Source organism: Littorina saxatilis, linkage group LG15 (assembly GCF_037325665.1).
Source record: "Littorina saxatilis isolate snail1 linkage group LG15, US_GU_Lsax_2.0, whole genome shotgun sequence".
NCBI classification, from domain to species: Eukaryota; Metazoa; Mollusca; class Gastropoda; order Littorinimorpha; family Littorinidae; genus Littorina; species Littorina saxatilis.
Window position 1 is genome coordinate 36,207,387 of NC_090259.1, and position 17,517 is coordinate 36,224,903.

At 41.4% G+C, this 17,517-nt stretch overlaps 2 protein-coding genes across 2 annotated transcripts in view; one reads left to right on the forward strand and one right to left on the reverse strand.

The window, feature by feature from the left end:
- The window catches only part of LOC138949198 (patatin-like phospholipase domain-containing protein 7), a 99,283-nt gene extending 83,137 nt beyond the window's left edge, over positions 1–16,146 (reverse strand). The window contains exons 1-4 of the mRNA XM_070320977.1: positions 16,018–16,146; positions 12,081–12,162; positions 3,553–3,647; positions 3,176–3,270 (exon numbers count right to left, since the gene is read on the reverse strand). Coding sequence (XP_070177078.1) covers positions 3,176–3,270; positions 3,553–3,647; positions 12,081–12,162; positions 16,018–16,092 — 347 coding nt within the window. The 5' untranslated portion in view covers positions 16,093–16,146. The remainder of the gene's footprint in view (positions 1–3,175; positions 3,271–3,552; positions 3,648–12,080; positions 12,163–16,017) is intronic.
- Positions 16,147–16,208: 62 nt separating this feature from the next.
- Positions 16,209–17,517, forward strand: part of LOC138949207 (FIGNL1-interacting regulator of recombination and mitosis-like) — a 29,624-nt gene continuing 28,315 nt past the window's right edge. Inside the window, exon 1 of the mRNA XM_070320983.1 lies at positions 16,209–16,439. Coding sequence (XP_070177084.1) covers positions 16,350–16,439 — 90 coding nt within the window. The 5' untranslated portion in view covers positions 16,209–16,349. The remainder of the gene's footprint in view (positions 16,440–17,517) is intronic.

Genomic DNA, 17,517 nt, shown 5'->3' on the forward strand with positions numbered 1-17,517 from the left:
ACGAAAGACGGCTCTTTGGCAGATCTGGTGAGTTGGAAACTGTCTATGAATGTTTCATTTAATGTCAAATGCGTACATTCTTGTCGATATTGTTACCTTTGGGCTCATAAATTAAGTCAATCGTCGTGTTGTCCGAAAGTGACTTTTGTCAGCATAGAACTTACTGTGCTTTGATCATTGACTGAGAAGAATCTTCCGATGACACTAGTTCATTTCACTACGCGACTGCAGATCTGCAAGGAAACTTATGGCAGGGGAAATAAGCTTAACTGAAGACGAATAAGCGGAGTAACTGTTCTTCAACGGATTGCTCTCACTGATCTAAATATTTAGATCTTGTCGTCTGCTAGTCTGCTAGTACGGTAAGTAGTCTTCGGTCGTGTGAAAGTCACATCTATTTCGACTGTGTGCATCGATCCGTGTAGTGAAATGTTGATCTTTGATGATTTGGCAACATAACTTCGCTAAATGTGCTTCGAGTGTATCTCCCCGTTAACCGCATTTGAAAATGTCTTTTAACAAGACCATGTTTCGACAGCCCAGACGGGGAGGATCCTCGATAGGTCACAGGGTATATAATATTTTCCGCCGTTTTTTGAAGAATCCTTTCAAATTTGCTATTCCAAAAGTACCCTATGACACGACTCGAGTGGCAAAGAACATTCTCTGCAATTCCTGTCTCAGTCCGTGCAGCCGTTTCGGGTCCTATCGTCATCATACAAACATACACACAGAGTGACAGACACACAAGAACCACCTTTAAAAGTTAGATTATGTAGGAACCATGTGAACCAGTGATTTTTTCTTATGTACAACAGATACTACAGTATTTCTGCTTTATGAAAAGCAATATTTCAAAAACAAAACTAGAGATTTGAATTTTGACCACTTTTCCCCCTTTCTGTCACCAGTACTGAAGAACAACTCTAATACATGTAGTATAAGGCTCTTTCTCTTCAGGAGCATAAAATCAGAACCCAAGCCAAGAATTAAGAGTCTTTTTTGTGTGGTGACAAATGGATGAGACTGAGATTTATCAGACTCTTTCTCGTCAGGAGCACAAAATGAGATCGCAACACAAGACAAGAATTAAGAGTCTTTTTTTGTGTGGTGACAAAGGGATGAAACTGAGAGTTACACAGCCCTTTCTCCATCAGCAGCACACAGTGAGATCACAGCAGGCAACGTCAAGACCAGACGTGAGATAACAAACAAGAGATACCCAGTCATGCCTTCTACAAGGTCGTGCAACCTCTCCTCCACTTCTTTCTCCATCAGCAGCACACAGTGAGATCACAGCAGGCAACGTCAAGACCAGACGTGAGATAACAAACAAGAGATACCCAGTCATGCCTTCTACAAGGTCGTGCAACCTCTCCTCCACTTCTTTCGACACCCTCGTCAGACTGTCCCTGTGACTGAGGGGCAGAGGCAACAGTACCAACTTTCAATCACAAGTCTGCTAATGCCATTAAAAATAGCAAATGATGACGTACACTACCGCCAATAGGACGCATGCCAAAAACTCTACCGCCTGGTTGCTTCCTGTGCACAGTGCTACTTTTGTGTGACATTTTTTTTCGCAGATTGACAATGATCATGCGGTTACAGAAATAATTTAACGAAAATGTCACAATCTGCATAGAAAGCAGCCTGAAGCTGTATATTTTTGTAATACATGTTTCCACAAAGGAAGGATGTGCTTATAACCCCAGGTAAATGCCTGGATGGACCAATGATGTTTTACAAGATGGTCTACATAGGAAGGAAGGTATCTTTAATAAATGCTTTATTACAGTGATGTGGTTACTGCTACTCACACGCCTGTATGCCTGTTGCTGCATCCCTGCTTATTTTTGTGTAGGTCTACCTTGAGTCCTATATTTTTCTCAGTCACTCACAAATAAGAGTTATATAGCTGCACATGCTACACAGAATATAGTCAGGGTTTATACCAAGAGCTAGTTCAACATTTCAGAGCAGCTTTGACCTTACTATACGTTTTCTCCATTGTGATAACAGAAAATAAAATCAACTACAAACAGACACTCATACATTAAAGAATGAGAGTAGCACAAGTCCAAAATGTGTTTAAGCAGCAGATAAAACTGAACACAGAGGTCTGGAGAAGGGATATGTCCAGTCATCCATTCAGTTACTGACACAAACCATCACACATAATATATAAGCCATTCAATAAACTGACACCATCAGTAACACTTTCACACAAACAATCCACCATGACTAACTTGTAACAAATCTGGTAACTTAAAAACATTTTAAGCAGATTAAACAACAATGACAAACAAGTCGCGTAAGGCGAAAATACAACATTTAGTCAAGCTCAGTCGAACTCACAGAATGAAACTGAACGCACTGCATTTTTTCACAATGATCGTAGTCCACCGCTTGTGCAAAACGGAGTGTAACTGACGAGCCTGTTCAGCGCTGTAGTGGTTTCGCTGTGCTGCATAGCATGCTTTTCTGTACCTCTCTTCGTTTTAACTTTCTGAGCGTGTTTTTAATCCAAACAAATCATATCTATATGTTTTTGGAATCAGGAACCGACAAGGAATAAGATGAAAGTGTTTTTAAATCGATTTCGGAAATTTGATTTTGATAATAATTTTTATATATTTAATTTTCAGAGCTTGTTTTTAATCCGAATATAACATATTTATATGTTTTTGGAATCAGAAAATGATGAAGAATAAGATGAACGTACATTTGGATCGTTTTATAAAAAAATAATTTTAATTACAATTTTCAGATTTTTAATGACCAAAGTCATTAATTAATTTTTAAGCCACCAAGCTGAAATGCAATACCAAACCCCGGCCTTCGTCGAAGATTGCTTGGCCAAAATTTCAATCAATTTGATTGAAAAATGAGGGTGTGACAGTGCCGCCTCAACTTTTACAAAAAGCCGGATATGACGTCATCAGACATTTATCGAAAAAATGAAAAAAACGTCCGGGGATGTCATACCCAGGAACTCTCATGTCAAATTGCATAAAGATCGGTCCAGTAGTTTACTCTCAATCGCTCTACACACACACACACATACACCACACCCTCGTCTCGATTCCCCCCTCTACGTTAAAACATTTAGTCAAAACTTGACTAAATGTAAAAAGAAACAAAAAGACAACTAAACACCAGAGAAGTGACCTACTTTCTGAATTTGGACAGCATGAGTCGTTGTGCAGACTTCCTCCGTCCCAATCCTGAAGGACCCACACCCATTGTATTGCGCGTAAAGCTCCGAACCTGCAACGACCACCCACCACTCAAAATAAATGGGACTAGTATAAAGTACAAGAGAAACAGAGAAATAAGTCAATGCATCCAGAGCCATCTAAATTAATTAGAGATTAAGTACTCAAAGTAAAGAAGGTAAACATATCATTGCTTCCTGGAAATTCAACTCACATGTATAACAGTGGAATATCTTTAAAGACACCTACCCCCCCCCCCCCTCCCCCCTCCCCCCCCCCCCCCACAACAAAAAAAGTCTATTTTGATAAATCTTCAGTCAAAAGTATGCATTACCTTTCTGAGCATTTTGCGCCCATAGAAGATGACTTTGTCCCTCTTTCTGAAGCGATATGTTGGTTGAGGGACCTCCTCGTTCTGACTTGGGAGGACTGGGGAAACAAGACAGGTTGAGGTCATGACCATGCAAATTGGCAAATCACATCATGTACCAAGCAGTTAATAGATACAGACAAATAGATTACAATCAGGATACAAAAAGATTGAGGTTCTGCTTGTCTATTTTTTTCCCTGTGCTTGGCCTTGGTGGTGAATAATACTCATCAACTGTGCATTTTAATTTAAAATATAGTAACAACATCTTTATAACTCTCCCACAAATTCAAGAAAATATTTCTTTGAAAGGTGTCTTTAGGGTGTGTTCGTGTTTGTTTATTATTGTGTGCGTGTCAGAGAGAGTGTGTGTGTGTGTGTGTGTGTGTGTGTGTGTGTGTGTGTGTGTGTGTGTGTGTGTGTATGTGTGTGTGTGTGTGTGTGTGTGTGTGTGTGTGTGTGTGTGTGTGTGTGTGTGTGTGCGTGTGTGTGTGTGTGCGCGTGTTTGTGTGAGAGAGTGAATATTTAGAATCATTGACCTCGGGATCACGAATCCAAAGCCACGATGGTTCCACACATGTATATATGGGGTTGTCAGATGAGGGTAGTCTCCCATGCCAACAGAAGCTACCATTCAGCGAATGGTTTGCTTCTTAGTTGGATACCATGGGTTGACTACTCTCGCCATCAGTACCACCTGACCACTGATGAGACACAATAGTGTCGAAACACGTGTCTGGTCTAGGTACAAATACAATGGTCCTCCTCAGGACTAGATTACCTTGCGATACGTCCCCCACAAAGGGACTTTGCTCTGTAAATCTCGGTCCCCCTTGAGGAGGGTTTGATGCTCCCAATAGGCTGTCTGTGAAGGGATACTTATTTCTCTCTCTTTCTCTGCTAAGAGATTTTAACAAATCTCGGAAGAAAGTCTCTGCTGACTTTCAATTGTTTCTTTCACAATTTCTTATGTTTTATATATATATATATATATATATATATACCGTAAAACCTCTGAGCCTGTGACAAAAGGTCGTTTGGTATACCCTTGTGCATTTGCAAAGAAAATAAAATGTTTTCACAAAAGCTTTACTATTTTTGTGTTCGTTTGTTGTTTTGAATATACCCATGAGAGATACATATGACAACATGTTGATGTCTGTGAATCTGGATGTTATTTAACAACAACAAAAAATGTATAAATTATTCTCTTTGTTTTCCTCCTGAGAACGTGTCTGTTGTGTTCACCCACTTTGTTGATAAAAAAAAAATAATCCAAAATCATAAGCACTAATTTTTAGCAAGTAACCACACAACTGAGGTTTGAAAAATACACCTCAGTCAACATTATGGTTAAGCTGTTGTAAATTCAGATGATTTTGACCCAAAAGAATCAGTCAGTCGGTTGTGACTCGCGTATGTCCCACCGATGTGTTTCCCATTTATCTTTTTTTGTTTTCACCTGATCGCTTCCTGGACAAGTTTAAACATGTTTTCCTTTATAAACAACAGTAATAACGATAAAACTATATACTGCATATTGGAAAGTTTGAACATCACCGGTATTTTGAAAAAATGTGTGCCATGGCCGATAGTTTGTCCGAACGTCACAACCAAAGATTCACCGATTTTTCCACAACACAATGCGTAGCTGGTCCGATCTTAGCTTTTGCATTAACCGGAACATGCCGGATGTAAGGAGAGCCTCACTTTCAGTTCCAAAAATGGCCACACGAACACGTGAAGGTAAGAGACTGTAGTATGTCCGTTTGTTAATAACACCACGACTGACAGAATCGTCACAACCAACTACTGCTTTGACTATTGTTCACATTTAAAAGTACCGTATTTTCCGGGTCATAAGGCGCGACTTTTTTCCTCGAGTTTGACCCCTGCGCCTTGTATAACGAAGCGCCTAATTCGCGTATGAAATACGAAAATAAAATAAACAAGAAGAGCAAACGCTCGAACGAGTCACTTTCGCAGTTCTGAATATTATATGAGGCATCAGATGGACAGGAAGAAATTGCTATTCACAACACAATGAGTCACGTTCACATAAAATTTGAGCCCGGTCACTTTTATAGTTTCCGAGAAAAGCCCAACGTTAAGTTGTGTGTTGCCGAACAGAAAAGGCTAGTTATCTCCCTTGTTTTTCTGATAACGTTCGTAAAAGGCTACAGATGTAAATACTTTGATGTAAAGAATAATCCTACAAAGTTTCAATCACATCCGATGAACTTTGTCAAAGATATAAAATGTCTAATTTTTCCTTTGACGCTGACCTGTGACCTTGAAAAAGGTCAAAGGTCAACGAAACCATCGTTAAAGTGTAGAGGTCATTGGAGGTCACGACTAAACAAAATATGAGCCCGATCGCTTTGATAGTTTCCGAGAAAAGTCCAACGTTAAGGTGGTGTCTACGGACGGCCGGCCGGACGGCCGGCCAGACAGACTAACACTGACCGATTACATAGAGTCACTTTTTCTCAAGTGACTCAAAAATAGGAAAAAATCATGGGGAACAAAACGTGACAAGAACTCACCTCCATCTTAAATACCAGTAGTCGTTTTTTTAAATTCCGTGAGGTGAGCATCAAAGAGACCGCCTGCGTACCAGTCAAACAACTTGTGATAATCAAAAATTTTAAAAGTAAATTTTCATTTGATTAACCCGCTGCCAATCAAAACTTGCGTATGTGCATTCCTGACTGCCAGGGAATATTGGAGTTCGGGGTGTAATAATTCACAAAATATTCTAGTTCCAAACTGGCAGTAGGTAGGTAAGTAAAACCTTTATTTTTAAGGGAAATTGAACCAAGAATCTGTTTTTAGTGTCTAATCATGGAAATAATAATTAGTTTGGCTTATAATGATGTTTAAATATGAACTTTTGAAAAATCAGTCCGGCGCATCTTCCGGTGCCTGTGGATCAAACACAGGTGGCTGTTTTGCTCGCTCCAAGAAAGGATTATAATCACTATCATCTACCTGTTTGCAACGAATTGTCCGAAAGAAGATCTCCCCCTTCCCCTGTCAGTATCCATAGTCATTTGCACCGCCTGTAGCGTCAGTCCGGCTTTGTTTTTCCCTACCGTGGCCCGGTCGACTGTCACCATTTGCCATTTTGACGAGTCGAGATTTCTCTCCCCTATCCTGTCGCCAAGGCCGAAAATAGCCTTCAGACGCAAAACCGCGTCACCATTTATGTTTATTCATGAGAATGAGGTATCCTACCAAGCCATTGGCTGCTATTTTTGTGTCAGCAGTGACATCGCACTTCTGGAAAATCCCGGAACCGTCAAGACGGGTAAACCCGTCCTAAGGCGCTGCGGCTGCACAAGCGCAGGACGGGTATACCCGTCCTAAGGCAGGCAAGCGGTTAATATACTTACCCGAATCACATATAGCATTGACACAGTCTGAGATGCTAAGGTCTGAAAACGATTACCCGTCTAACATTTTTAAAGGGAAGCAACCCCATCACCAAAAGGGCTAAAAATAGCCATGGTAATGAGCACATACTCTGGGAGTTACCTCCAATTGGTGTGTACTACGTCATGCTTTAAAGAAACTAAACAAGTCGCGTAAGGCGAAATTACTACATTTAGTCAAGCTGTGGAACTCACAGAATGAAACTAAACGCACTGCATTTTTTCACAGTGACCGTAGTCCGCCGCTCGTGCAAAAGGCAGTGAAATTAACGAGCCTGTTTAGTGCGGTAGTGGTTTCGCTGTGCTGCATAGCACGCTTTTCTGTGCCTCTCTTCGTTTTAACTTTCTGAGCGTGTTTTTAATCCAAACATATCATATCTATATGTTTTTGGAATCAGGAACCGACAAGAAAAAAGATGAAATTGTCTTTAAATCGATTTCGGAAATTTTATTTTAATCATAATTTTTATACTTTTAATTTTCAGAGCTTGTTTTTAATCCGAATATAACATATTTAAATGTTTTTGGAATCAGAAAATGATGAAGAATAAGATGAACGTAATTTTGGATCATTTTATAAAAAAATAATTTTAATTACAATTTTCAGATTTTTAATGACCAAAGTCATCAATTAATTTGTAAGCCTCCAAGCTGAAATGCAATACCGAAGTCCGGCCTTCGTCGAAGATTGCTTGGCCAAAATGTCAATCAATTTGATTGAAAAATGAGGGTGTGACAGTGCCGCCTCAACTTTTACAAAAAGCCGGATATGACGTCATCAAAGACATTTATCGAAAAAATGAAAAAAACGTCCGGGGATATCATACCCAGGAACTCTCAGGTAAAATTTCATAAAGATCGGTCCAGTAGTTTACTCTGAATCGCTCTACACACACACGCACAGACAGACAGACAGACAGACACACACACACACACACACACACATACACCACGACCCTCGTCTCGATTCCCCCTCCATGTTAAAACATTTAGTCAAAACTTGACTAAATGTAAAAACCATACGCGGGGCAGGTGGGAGGGCATAAACTATGTGATTCGGGTAAGTATATTAATCAAATGAAAATTTACTTTTAAAATTTTCGATTAAATTACATATTCTTACTCCGAATCACATATACAGTGGTCGCCGGTTAATATGACCGCGGTTAATATGACCAGCCGCGTATTATGACCAATTTTACCCGGTCCGGAATTGTCCTTCTTTGTTATGTATTAGAAAAAGTCGCTTAATATGACCACAACGCCGCTTAATATGGCCACATTGTTTCGAGAAAATGGCAACAAGTTCACATCTTTTTCAGTTTGAAATCACTCGGGGGAAAAAAATACATACGATTTTTTGAAAAAGGCAAAAAGGCGTGCGATATTTTCTTTCTTTTTCGTGAATGAAACTAAAGTGATCAGTGATCAGTGCTCAGTGATCTCCAATGTCGCGATCATTATTCTCTCTCTTTTTTTCCCCGAGACAGAGCGTCATAAAAAAGGCAAAAAAGGGTGCGATCTTTTCATCATTTCCCGTGAATAAATCTAAAGTGATCACGAACATTATTCTCTCTCTTTTTGGCAAACAGAGCACGAGCCAACCAATCTTTCAGTCTGATTCAAGAGGAAACAATGTCGAAACGAAAACGCCAAGATCGGACAGCCGAGGAAAAGCTAGAACTTATTGACAAATTTAAAGCTCTACCATCCTGTAGTATGCGTGAGAGTGCTGCACAGTTGGGCGTCAACAGAGGATTTTTGACAAACATTCTCAAGAATGAAGACAGCGTGAGGAAGGAGTTACATTTTCTTACAATTATTAATTACAAAAAAAATGTTTCGTTTTGCGATTTTTTTTAAGTCGTTTTCTCTAACATCGGTTAATATGACCAGCCGCTTATTATGACCATTTTATCCCGGTCCCAAAGTGGTCATATTAACCGGCGACCACTGTAGCAGATAGCTTCAACAAGGCGGTGGGAAAGAAAAAATTTCAAACTCACTCTCAAATCCTTGCCAGAAACTGGCCAGCTGCAATCAATGCAGGAAGTCCATGAGAGCCATCCTGACGGACAGCCGAGACGTCCCGAAGATAACAGTTTATAAAAACATCTTCAGAGCGCCAAAATGCTGTGGACAGCACCTCTTCTAGCCTCTTAGAGCGCAAGACGGCTAAAGATGATGCCCAAGCCCTTGTCTCATGGGCTCGGGCCGAGTCCAGGGGAAAGGCAGGCTGTGCCACCCCCCCCCCCCCCCCCTTTGTTCAAGTGGCTCCACCCATAAGCTTGTCTGATGAGGGAAGACACCCACCGGGCCAACGTTACCTTAGAGATGTCTTTTTCTCTTGCTGTGTTGAGCGAGATGAATAAGAGCTTCTGTGAGCTAGACCTGACCGGCTGAGTATGAGCCAGGTAAAAGCCAAGGGCATGAACTGGGCAATTAACCAAGTCTGGATCCGCAGGAGCCAAAACGTTGGTAAGGGGCTTGAAAAGAATCAGAGGAGAGGCTTTTCCGGAGCTTGATTCCTTGCCAGAAACTCCGGGCGAAATCGCAAAAAGACTGAGCCGTCCGACTCATACGAGATATCCTCTGGAATTCCAGAGAGGGCATGAATTTCACTACCTCTACGGGCTGTTGCTAACAGTAACAGAAAAAGAGTTTTCCGTGTCAGATTGGAAAGGCTAGCGTCGCTCAAAGGTTCGAATTCGGCTGAACGCAAGAATTCCAACACGAGGAAGAGATCCCACTTAGGAGTGGGAGAGCGAGATCTAGCCTCCTTAATGACTGCCGCAATGACTCCGCTGACGATAATGGAACGTCCAATCTGTTTAAGAGTAGCTGAGATAGCTGATCTCCGTACCCTCAGAGAGGAAGCGGAAGCCCCCTGGGAGGACAAGAAGGAAAGATGGTTGGCAACTTGCATGGAGCGAGGAGCAACCGAGTTCAATCCACGAGCAGAACACCAGGCGGCCCAGGACCTCCAGTGTGAAGCATAAACAGACGAAGTAGACGCTCTGTGTGAGCGACAGACTAAGTCCATCGTTTTGGGGGGGTAAACACAGGTGACTGGTTTGTGTCGTGTGTGGTATGTAGACCAGGTCAGGGGTCAAGGTTAGGTCAGATCGCGTGAAGGATTGTGGTATAGATACAGTCATCACCGAGCTGCAGTTCGCCGATTCAGAGAAGACGATTTCACATTGTTCGGTTTCGTAGCTCCAGAAAAATAGATACAGAAGATACCAAGGAAATTTCCTACAGGTTAATCTGCACAGCGTGTTTCCAGTGTTTGCGCAGTGTCGATCTGGCAGTCGTGTCCCCGTAAGTAGGCTACAGACAGACAGATCTAGATCTAGTGTCTCGCACTCTTGCACCGTGTCACCTATGCTTACCGTGTGTGAGTATATGTGACAGAGCGATTGAGTTTGTGTTACTGTTTGTCGATTTCTTACGTGAGCCTTGAAGGCTTCGCCTCTTGTTTGTTTTAAATTTGTTTTAAGACAGTCGGCCTCCTTTATTTACGATTTGTGCACACTGTTCGATTGTTCGCCTTTGGGGGGGGGGGGGGGTAGGATAACATTATTTCATGTCTTTAAGTGACGTCGTTTAGTGACGTCTTTTATTGAGTGACTTCGAAGGACTAGAATGAGCCCACGATCATCAACCCTACCTGACACGTGTTTCTTTCAGGCGAGATATTCTTTCGGCTAGCTGCTCGCGGGGCTAAAGTGTGTATGAAACGGTTTGATGACTAGCTACGCAAGAATTAAACACCATTGGTTGATATCGAAAAGGTCATCTGCACTGGTCGGTAAACAGCCATGGACAGCCAATCGGACTTGCAGCTGCGTGGCCACCATGTTTTCTCGCCAAGCGAACAAGCCCAGAGTTACCTAGCCTTCGAGGCGAGAATCCTAGCGTACCTCGCGGTGTGAGTTGCCCAAGAAACAGACCTTCCTCGCCCCATTCACCAATCTTGCCTCTTCTCGCCTGTAAGAAACGGGGGACAGATCTCCAAACAAGAGAAGAAATTGTGTTTGTGCAGACGTTATTCTGAGAATTAGAAGAATCAAGGTCACTTGTGTTCTTTTTTTCTTCTTTTTTTCTATCAAAGAACGTTGATCTTTATTTGTGTAAACAAACGGTGTGTTTATTTTTCCTTAAAACTGCATACATCACATGGTTGAACGTGCATCACCTTTTTTTCTCTCTTGAAAATGTTATGACACTTTATTTTGCAAAGGGGTGTACACCTAGCAAACGCCCACCCCCTTCCTTTTACCCAAAATCTGTGCGGAGGGGGGGGGGGGGGGGTGGGCGTTTGTTAGGGATTTTACGGTATATCAAACAAACAGCGTGATTGGCCTTTACTTTGACAATCCACTTTTCACTGAAGCTCATTCTACCCATTCACTACTCGGATTTGTCACATATGAACATTGGTTTTTGTTACCCAGCTTGTTATGAATGGAAATTCTTGAAAATGTTGACAAAGTTTTGTAATAAAGTGCACAGTGCACATTATAAGGTTTTTTTGGTCCCGATTTTAACTATGTGGCAAAAGTGATTAAAATGTGAGTATTTTCCGCATGTGTGTCTCCATCATAATTATAAATAAAAGAGAGAGAGAGAGAGAGAGAGAGAGAGAGAGAGAGAGAGAGAGAGAGAGAGAGAGAGAGAGAGAGAGAGAGAGAGAGAGAGAGAGAGAGAGAGAGAGAGAGAGAGAGAACCCTTTGGACACAAATATACAAAGAGGAAGAAATAGTGACAAAGTGAGAGAGTCCCCCCCCACCCCGGCAGCAGCATTTGATCAAAAAACAGTCAAAAGTTAGTATGTTCAACTTTTGTGTGAACTAGCTACCATCCCCAACTGTACCCACAGTTTTATAACAAAGAATATTTCTTTATCATGTATTATCGGCATAAACATGCCTTGAGTGGAAGTCAGTATTTGGTTTGCGAGATACCTTCCAGCTTCGCTGGCATAAATAACCAGCTAGCTATCAGTAGTACATGAATTAGAGACACAGGTTCAACTCCTGAGAAGGTGTGACTCACCTTTTGATTTGTACTTCCATATTCCAAAGAACAGTACCACACATACAGTAAAGGCGGCCACACAAATGGTGATGAGAATACTCTGTCAACAAAGAAAATGAATCAATCAATCTGAAATATTAATTGTAGTCTATCAATTAAGCAACAGAAAACAAACACATGCTTTAGTTTAATGCTGATCGCAGTCGCTACAGTTACATCTTTTTTAGACGGCGTAATCCGCGTTACGCCACAACCTTAATTTTGGCTCCGAGGCATTATTCAACTTGGCTGTCTTTCTTCGACAATCCTGTCTAGATCTGCATTCTGATTTTTCAGAGATAAGAAAACTGTGAGCCTTCATATATTCTGTCTCTGAATAAAAACGTAGCTGAGAAAAGATTAATATGCACCCGTTAAACAAACAATGCATGCACCAGAGAGCCGTTAGTTTCTGTTTTGCAAAGCAGTTTTGCCAACTCCAATCAGTTGATATATTCTACTGTCTCTTTCATTTATAACAACCGTCGTCTTTACTGTTGTCTTTAAAATTGAAGCACTTTTGGTTTCAACCATTTTAGGTGTTGTTCTGTTGAATTGTGCTTGAATACATTCGAGAAAAATGGAGTACACGTTAAATGGTCTCCAATGGTTTACAGAACGATTTAAATCTTCTCATGAAAAAAGCAGTTCTAACCTTATCGAACGCACTTGCAATAGCATTTAATAACATAACTCAAGAAAACACAAGTCAAACTCCTTTAGCACTCATTTTCGAAAATTTTAAGAATAAATTTTCATTTGATTAATATACTTACCCGAATCACATAAAGCATTGACGCAGTCTGAGATGCTAAGGTCTGAAAAGGCTACCCGTCTTAAACAATTTCAAAGGGAAGCAACCCCACCACAAAAAGTGTAAATAGAGCCTTGGTAATGACCACAGACCCGGGGAGTTACCTCCCATTGGTGTGTACTACGTCACTACCGCTCCTCAACACGTGGTCAAGATTATACGACTTTTTCAGCTCTGAGGAGAAGGTTGTTGATTTTTGGCTCTCTCGTGGCTGTGCTGTTTGGTGTTTGTTTGACACCCACCGGCCACTTACCCGTCTTACTTGCCTTCTGCTTCGTTAGTTGGTGAGCTCTTTCATTTTTGGTCATTATTTTGACAGGAATGTTGTTGTAGTTGCTGACTTTCCGTGCAGTCACTGTTACAAGTCCAAACGGATGAAAAGTCAGCAACTACAACAAAATTCCTGTCAAACTAATGACCAAAAAGGAAAGAGCTTACCAACTAACAAAGCAGAAGGCAAGAAAGAAGGTAAAATTAGGTTTACGTCACCATTATATCGGCCTTGCCACATTTTATAGCTGTCAGCCAAGCTGACCAACAAAAATGGCGGCCAAACAATCAGTTACTGAGAAATTTACAAGTCCAAAAACGGACGAAAAGTCAGCAACTACAACAACATTCCTGTCAAAACAATGACCAACAAGAGGCGAAGCCATCAAGGCTCACGTAAGAAATCGACAAACAGTAACACAAACTCAATCACTCCGTCACACACACACACACACACACAGAAAGAGCATAGGTGAAACTGTGCAAGAAAGCGAGACACTAGATCTAGATCTGTCTGTCTGCATGTAGCCTACTTACAGGGACACGACTGCCAACTAGTCTCGGCCCGCTCAAAATAATAATGACCGAGACTTTTAGTACTTCCTTCGCGTGACGTCTAACCCTCTTACGTCATAATGTGACGTCAATGTAATGTGACGTCTTCAAATGTTAGAGTTTCTACCACAGACATACACACGCACGCACGCACTCATGCACGCACAGACAAAGTTACGATCGCATAGGCTACACTTACGTGTGCCAAAAAGGAAAGAGCTCACCAACTAACAAAGCAGAAGGCAAGTAAGACAGGTAAGTGGCCGGTGGGTGTCAAACAAACACCAAACAGCACAGCCACGAGAGAGCCAAAAATCAACAACCTTCTCCTCAGAGCTGAAAAAGTCGTATAATCTTGACCACGTGTTGAGGAGCGGTAGTGACGTAGTACACACCAATGGGAGGTAACTCCCCGGGTCTGTGGTCATTACCAAGGCTCCATTTACACTTTTTGTGGTGGGGTTGCTTTCCTTTAAAATTGTTTAAGACGGGTAGCCTTTTCAGACCTTAGCATCTCAGACTGCGTCAATGCTTTATATGATTCGGAGTAAGAATATGTAATTTAATGAATTTTTCACTGCTGTTTAAACCACACACCAGTTTTCGTGGTTTGTCTAACCCCTGAGCCTGTGTGATCCACTTTCCTTTTTTTCACAATTTAGTCGTCAGTTTGTGATTTCAATGCAACTGGCTGTATCTGCAACAGCACGTTATTGTGTACCTCTGAATCTAAAACGCAACAAACGGCTGCGAGTCACACAAACTTATCGGCTTCAAACAAGCAAGCGCTATGCAGAACATTCGCCTGCTACAGGAAACACGACCTTGTGTGACACGCTTCCGGACTCCCTTTTTTAAAACTTTCAAAACTTCGAATTGTACTGATGTTGTCTAGATGAATAAATAATTCTTTTATGATTAAGAATGTTTGTGTAACAAGCTGTCAATTTATTATTGAGATTTTAAAAGTTAGTTCTAGCCCCAAAACGAGGCGTCCGATTTGTCTCATTGTAAATCCGTCTGGCCTAGCAAAAATAAATTCTTTGAAAAATGCTCACTCTTTACAAAGGGCACCTAGGATGTTCTCAAGCGGTGAGTGTTTAAACGAAAGGGTGTTTGTACTGTGTGCAAATACCTGACAGTGTCTGTGACCAGAAACTGATGGTTTACGGGAAGCTGAATGTGCCTTTAATGCAGATATTTATATAATCACCTCTCTCTCTCTCTTTCACTTTTGTTTGTTTGTTTGCTTAACGCCCAGCCGACCACAAAGGGCCATATCAGGGCGGTTCTCTTTCACTAACATATGTGCACACAAACACACACACACACTAACACCACGCGCGCAAGAAAGACCCCAGAGAGGGATGACGTCACAATGCATTGACATCAAAACATCTTGATGACATATACTTGCACAAGCATATGTTGTAGACTAGGAATTCGGGTTATTCCACCCTACTATAGCAGCCTTGGGCGGCGTTTGATTAAAGATCGAAGAGTTGGTTGACACCCACGGTATTAAAGTTAGTATGTTCTCAATTTTTGTGTTTAATTCCATCCCCAACTGTAGCCTCAGTTATGTAACAAAAAATGCTTCTTTATCATGCAGGAGCCTGCCTCGAGTGGAAGTCAGTTTAGGGTTCATATGATACCTTCCAGCTTCACTGGGATGAGGCGCAACATTAGAATCTTAGAATCGGTTTACGACAGCAAAACTGCAGAGAGTGAGAGAAGCCACCCTGTCGTAAAGCGGCTTAACCATAGAATGACTGGACTGATATCCGCGAGACACACTCTTTGTTATGCTTTGAACATCGCGAGAACTGTCAACCTATGCTTTGTTAGGCTTTGAAGTTTGCAAGAGTTTGGAATACTGATAGTGTCTATTATAATCAATACCAACAACCTGTCCTCTGCACGCATATGACAGATTAAAGCAGTAAATTGGCAAAACATCAGCTGAAAGCACCAAATCCTAATTCCTGGCCAAATGCCATGCACTATGCAGTTGGTTTCTCTACTCCCGTTGTGACTGTGTCATGGCCACCGCCGACAACCATGCAAAAGCAAATAAGCATACTGAGCAAAGCAGAAACGGCGCGTTCTCACCGAGTTACAAGACACTTCGTGAAATAAATACAACAAAACAGTAACATAAATGACATTGATGCTATGGTCCAAGTCCAAAATTGTTGCCAAACGCATCACACCCCTAAAACAAATTCTGCAACGTAAGCTTGCGCGAATTAGTGTCCAAGGCACATATGCAGTTACCATTTGAAAGTTTTTTCTGACGAAAGTCTCCAGAAATTCTACAAACTGTGGCTGATTATAATTTAATCGGCTCATCTTAGCCTAGTGTACTCCATTGTTTTCGTGACCAAGTTCTGCCTTGAAACAGGATTTCTTGCACGAAAGATTATTGCAAGGGGAGTAACTTTACCCTGTGTAGCAGACGACGGAAACGGAAGTTCACGTGGACATGGCGCCATTTTTGACATCAACTTTTAGCAATATATATCAGCATGTTTCTGTGGGAAAAACCCCACCATGTTTTGATCAAAGCATATAGGCGTATTGTTTGAATTAATTCACAGTTACAAGTCATGTCAGGTACAACTTTCCTTGAAGAGATTGTGAGCTGGGATGAAGGCAAACGTGCGGAGAGGGCAGAGGAAGCTCTTCCGCGTTTGATTGTATCCTTATCTCAATATCTGTGCCATCATTTAACACAATAAAATAAGAACAATTAACCCGTCAGGCCTTCACTGCATTTTGTATTTCGTTTTGAGAACACATTCTTGGGAAATGCTGACGAGTTACTATGTTTTGATCTGACATTTTGACTGGTGGCCTCTTGATCAGTTGAACACCTTTCACTATATTTAATGTTAAATTACGAAAAATCACAGTGATGGAAGACTTCGTTTAGTTTTATTTTCATTTGTCTAAATCATCAGTGTTCTTTATATCAACACAAAAACACTCAAAGTTTTTAAAACACATTTACTCATGCACGTCTATTCAGCATTGTTTTCACTACGTTACATATACGACGCTTAATATTTGTGTATAATATGTAATGTGTATTCATTCATATATATGTTGTTGTTTTTCTCCACGTAAATGTCCGTGTAAATATATGTGATTAGATTAGTCCCCTCTCTGGGCGAGGGCTGGTTGAAAAAAAGCTTGTTGTATTGCTTATATGCCACAACCCTCGAAAAATAAAATTTGATTTGATTTGATGACTGTGTCACATGCTGTCACTGCAGGTGTTCAGTGGACAAACCTATTGTTCATTTTCTGTGCTAATAAAGGAATCGGCTAGCTTTGCAGGGGCGGATCACATCATTTTTAAGGGGGGGTTTCCAAATTGCTTTTAGGGACAATTCGACGACGCGAAGCTACTCTTGAATCTGCGTACTAACAAAGCCACAGGACCCGACGCAATCCCAGCCTTCATTCTGAAAACTGGAGCTGAGGAACTCACGCCCCTACTTACCAAAATGTTCCAGAGGTCACTTGACGAGGGCGCTGTGCCGCAGGATTGGAAGGATGCATTGGTGGTGCCAATCTTTAAAAAGGGAGACCGTCACCAGGCAGCTAACTACAGGCCTGTGTCACTTACGTCCATCACGTGCAAACTTCTCGAACACATCATCCACAGTAACATCATGAATCACCTTGACACCCATAAGATCCTGACAGAAGCACAACATGGGTTCAGGAAATTCCGGTCATGTGAGACTCAACTCATCGAGACTGTGCACG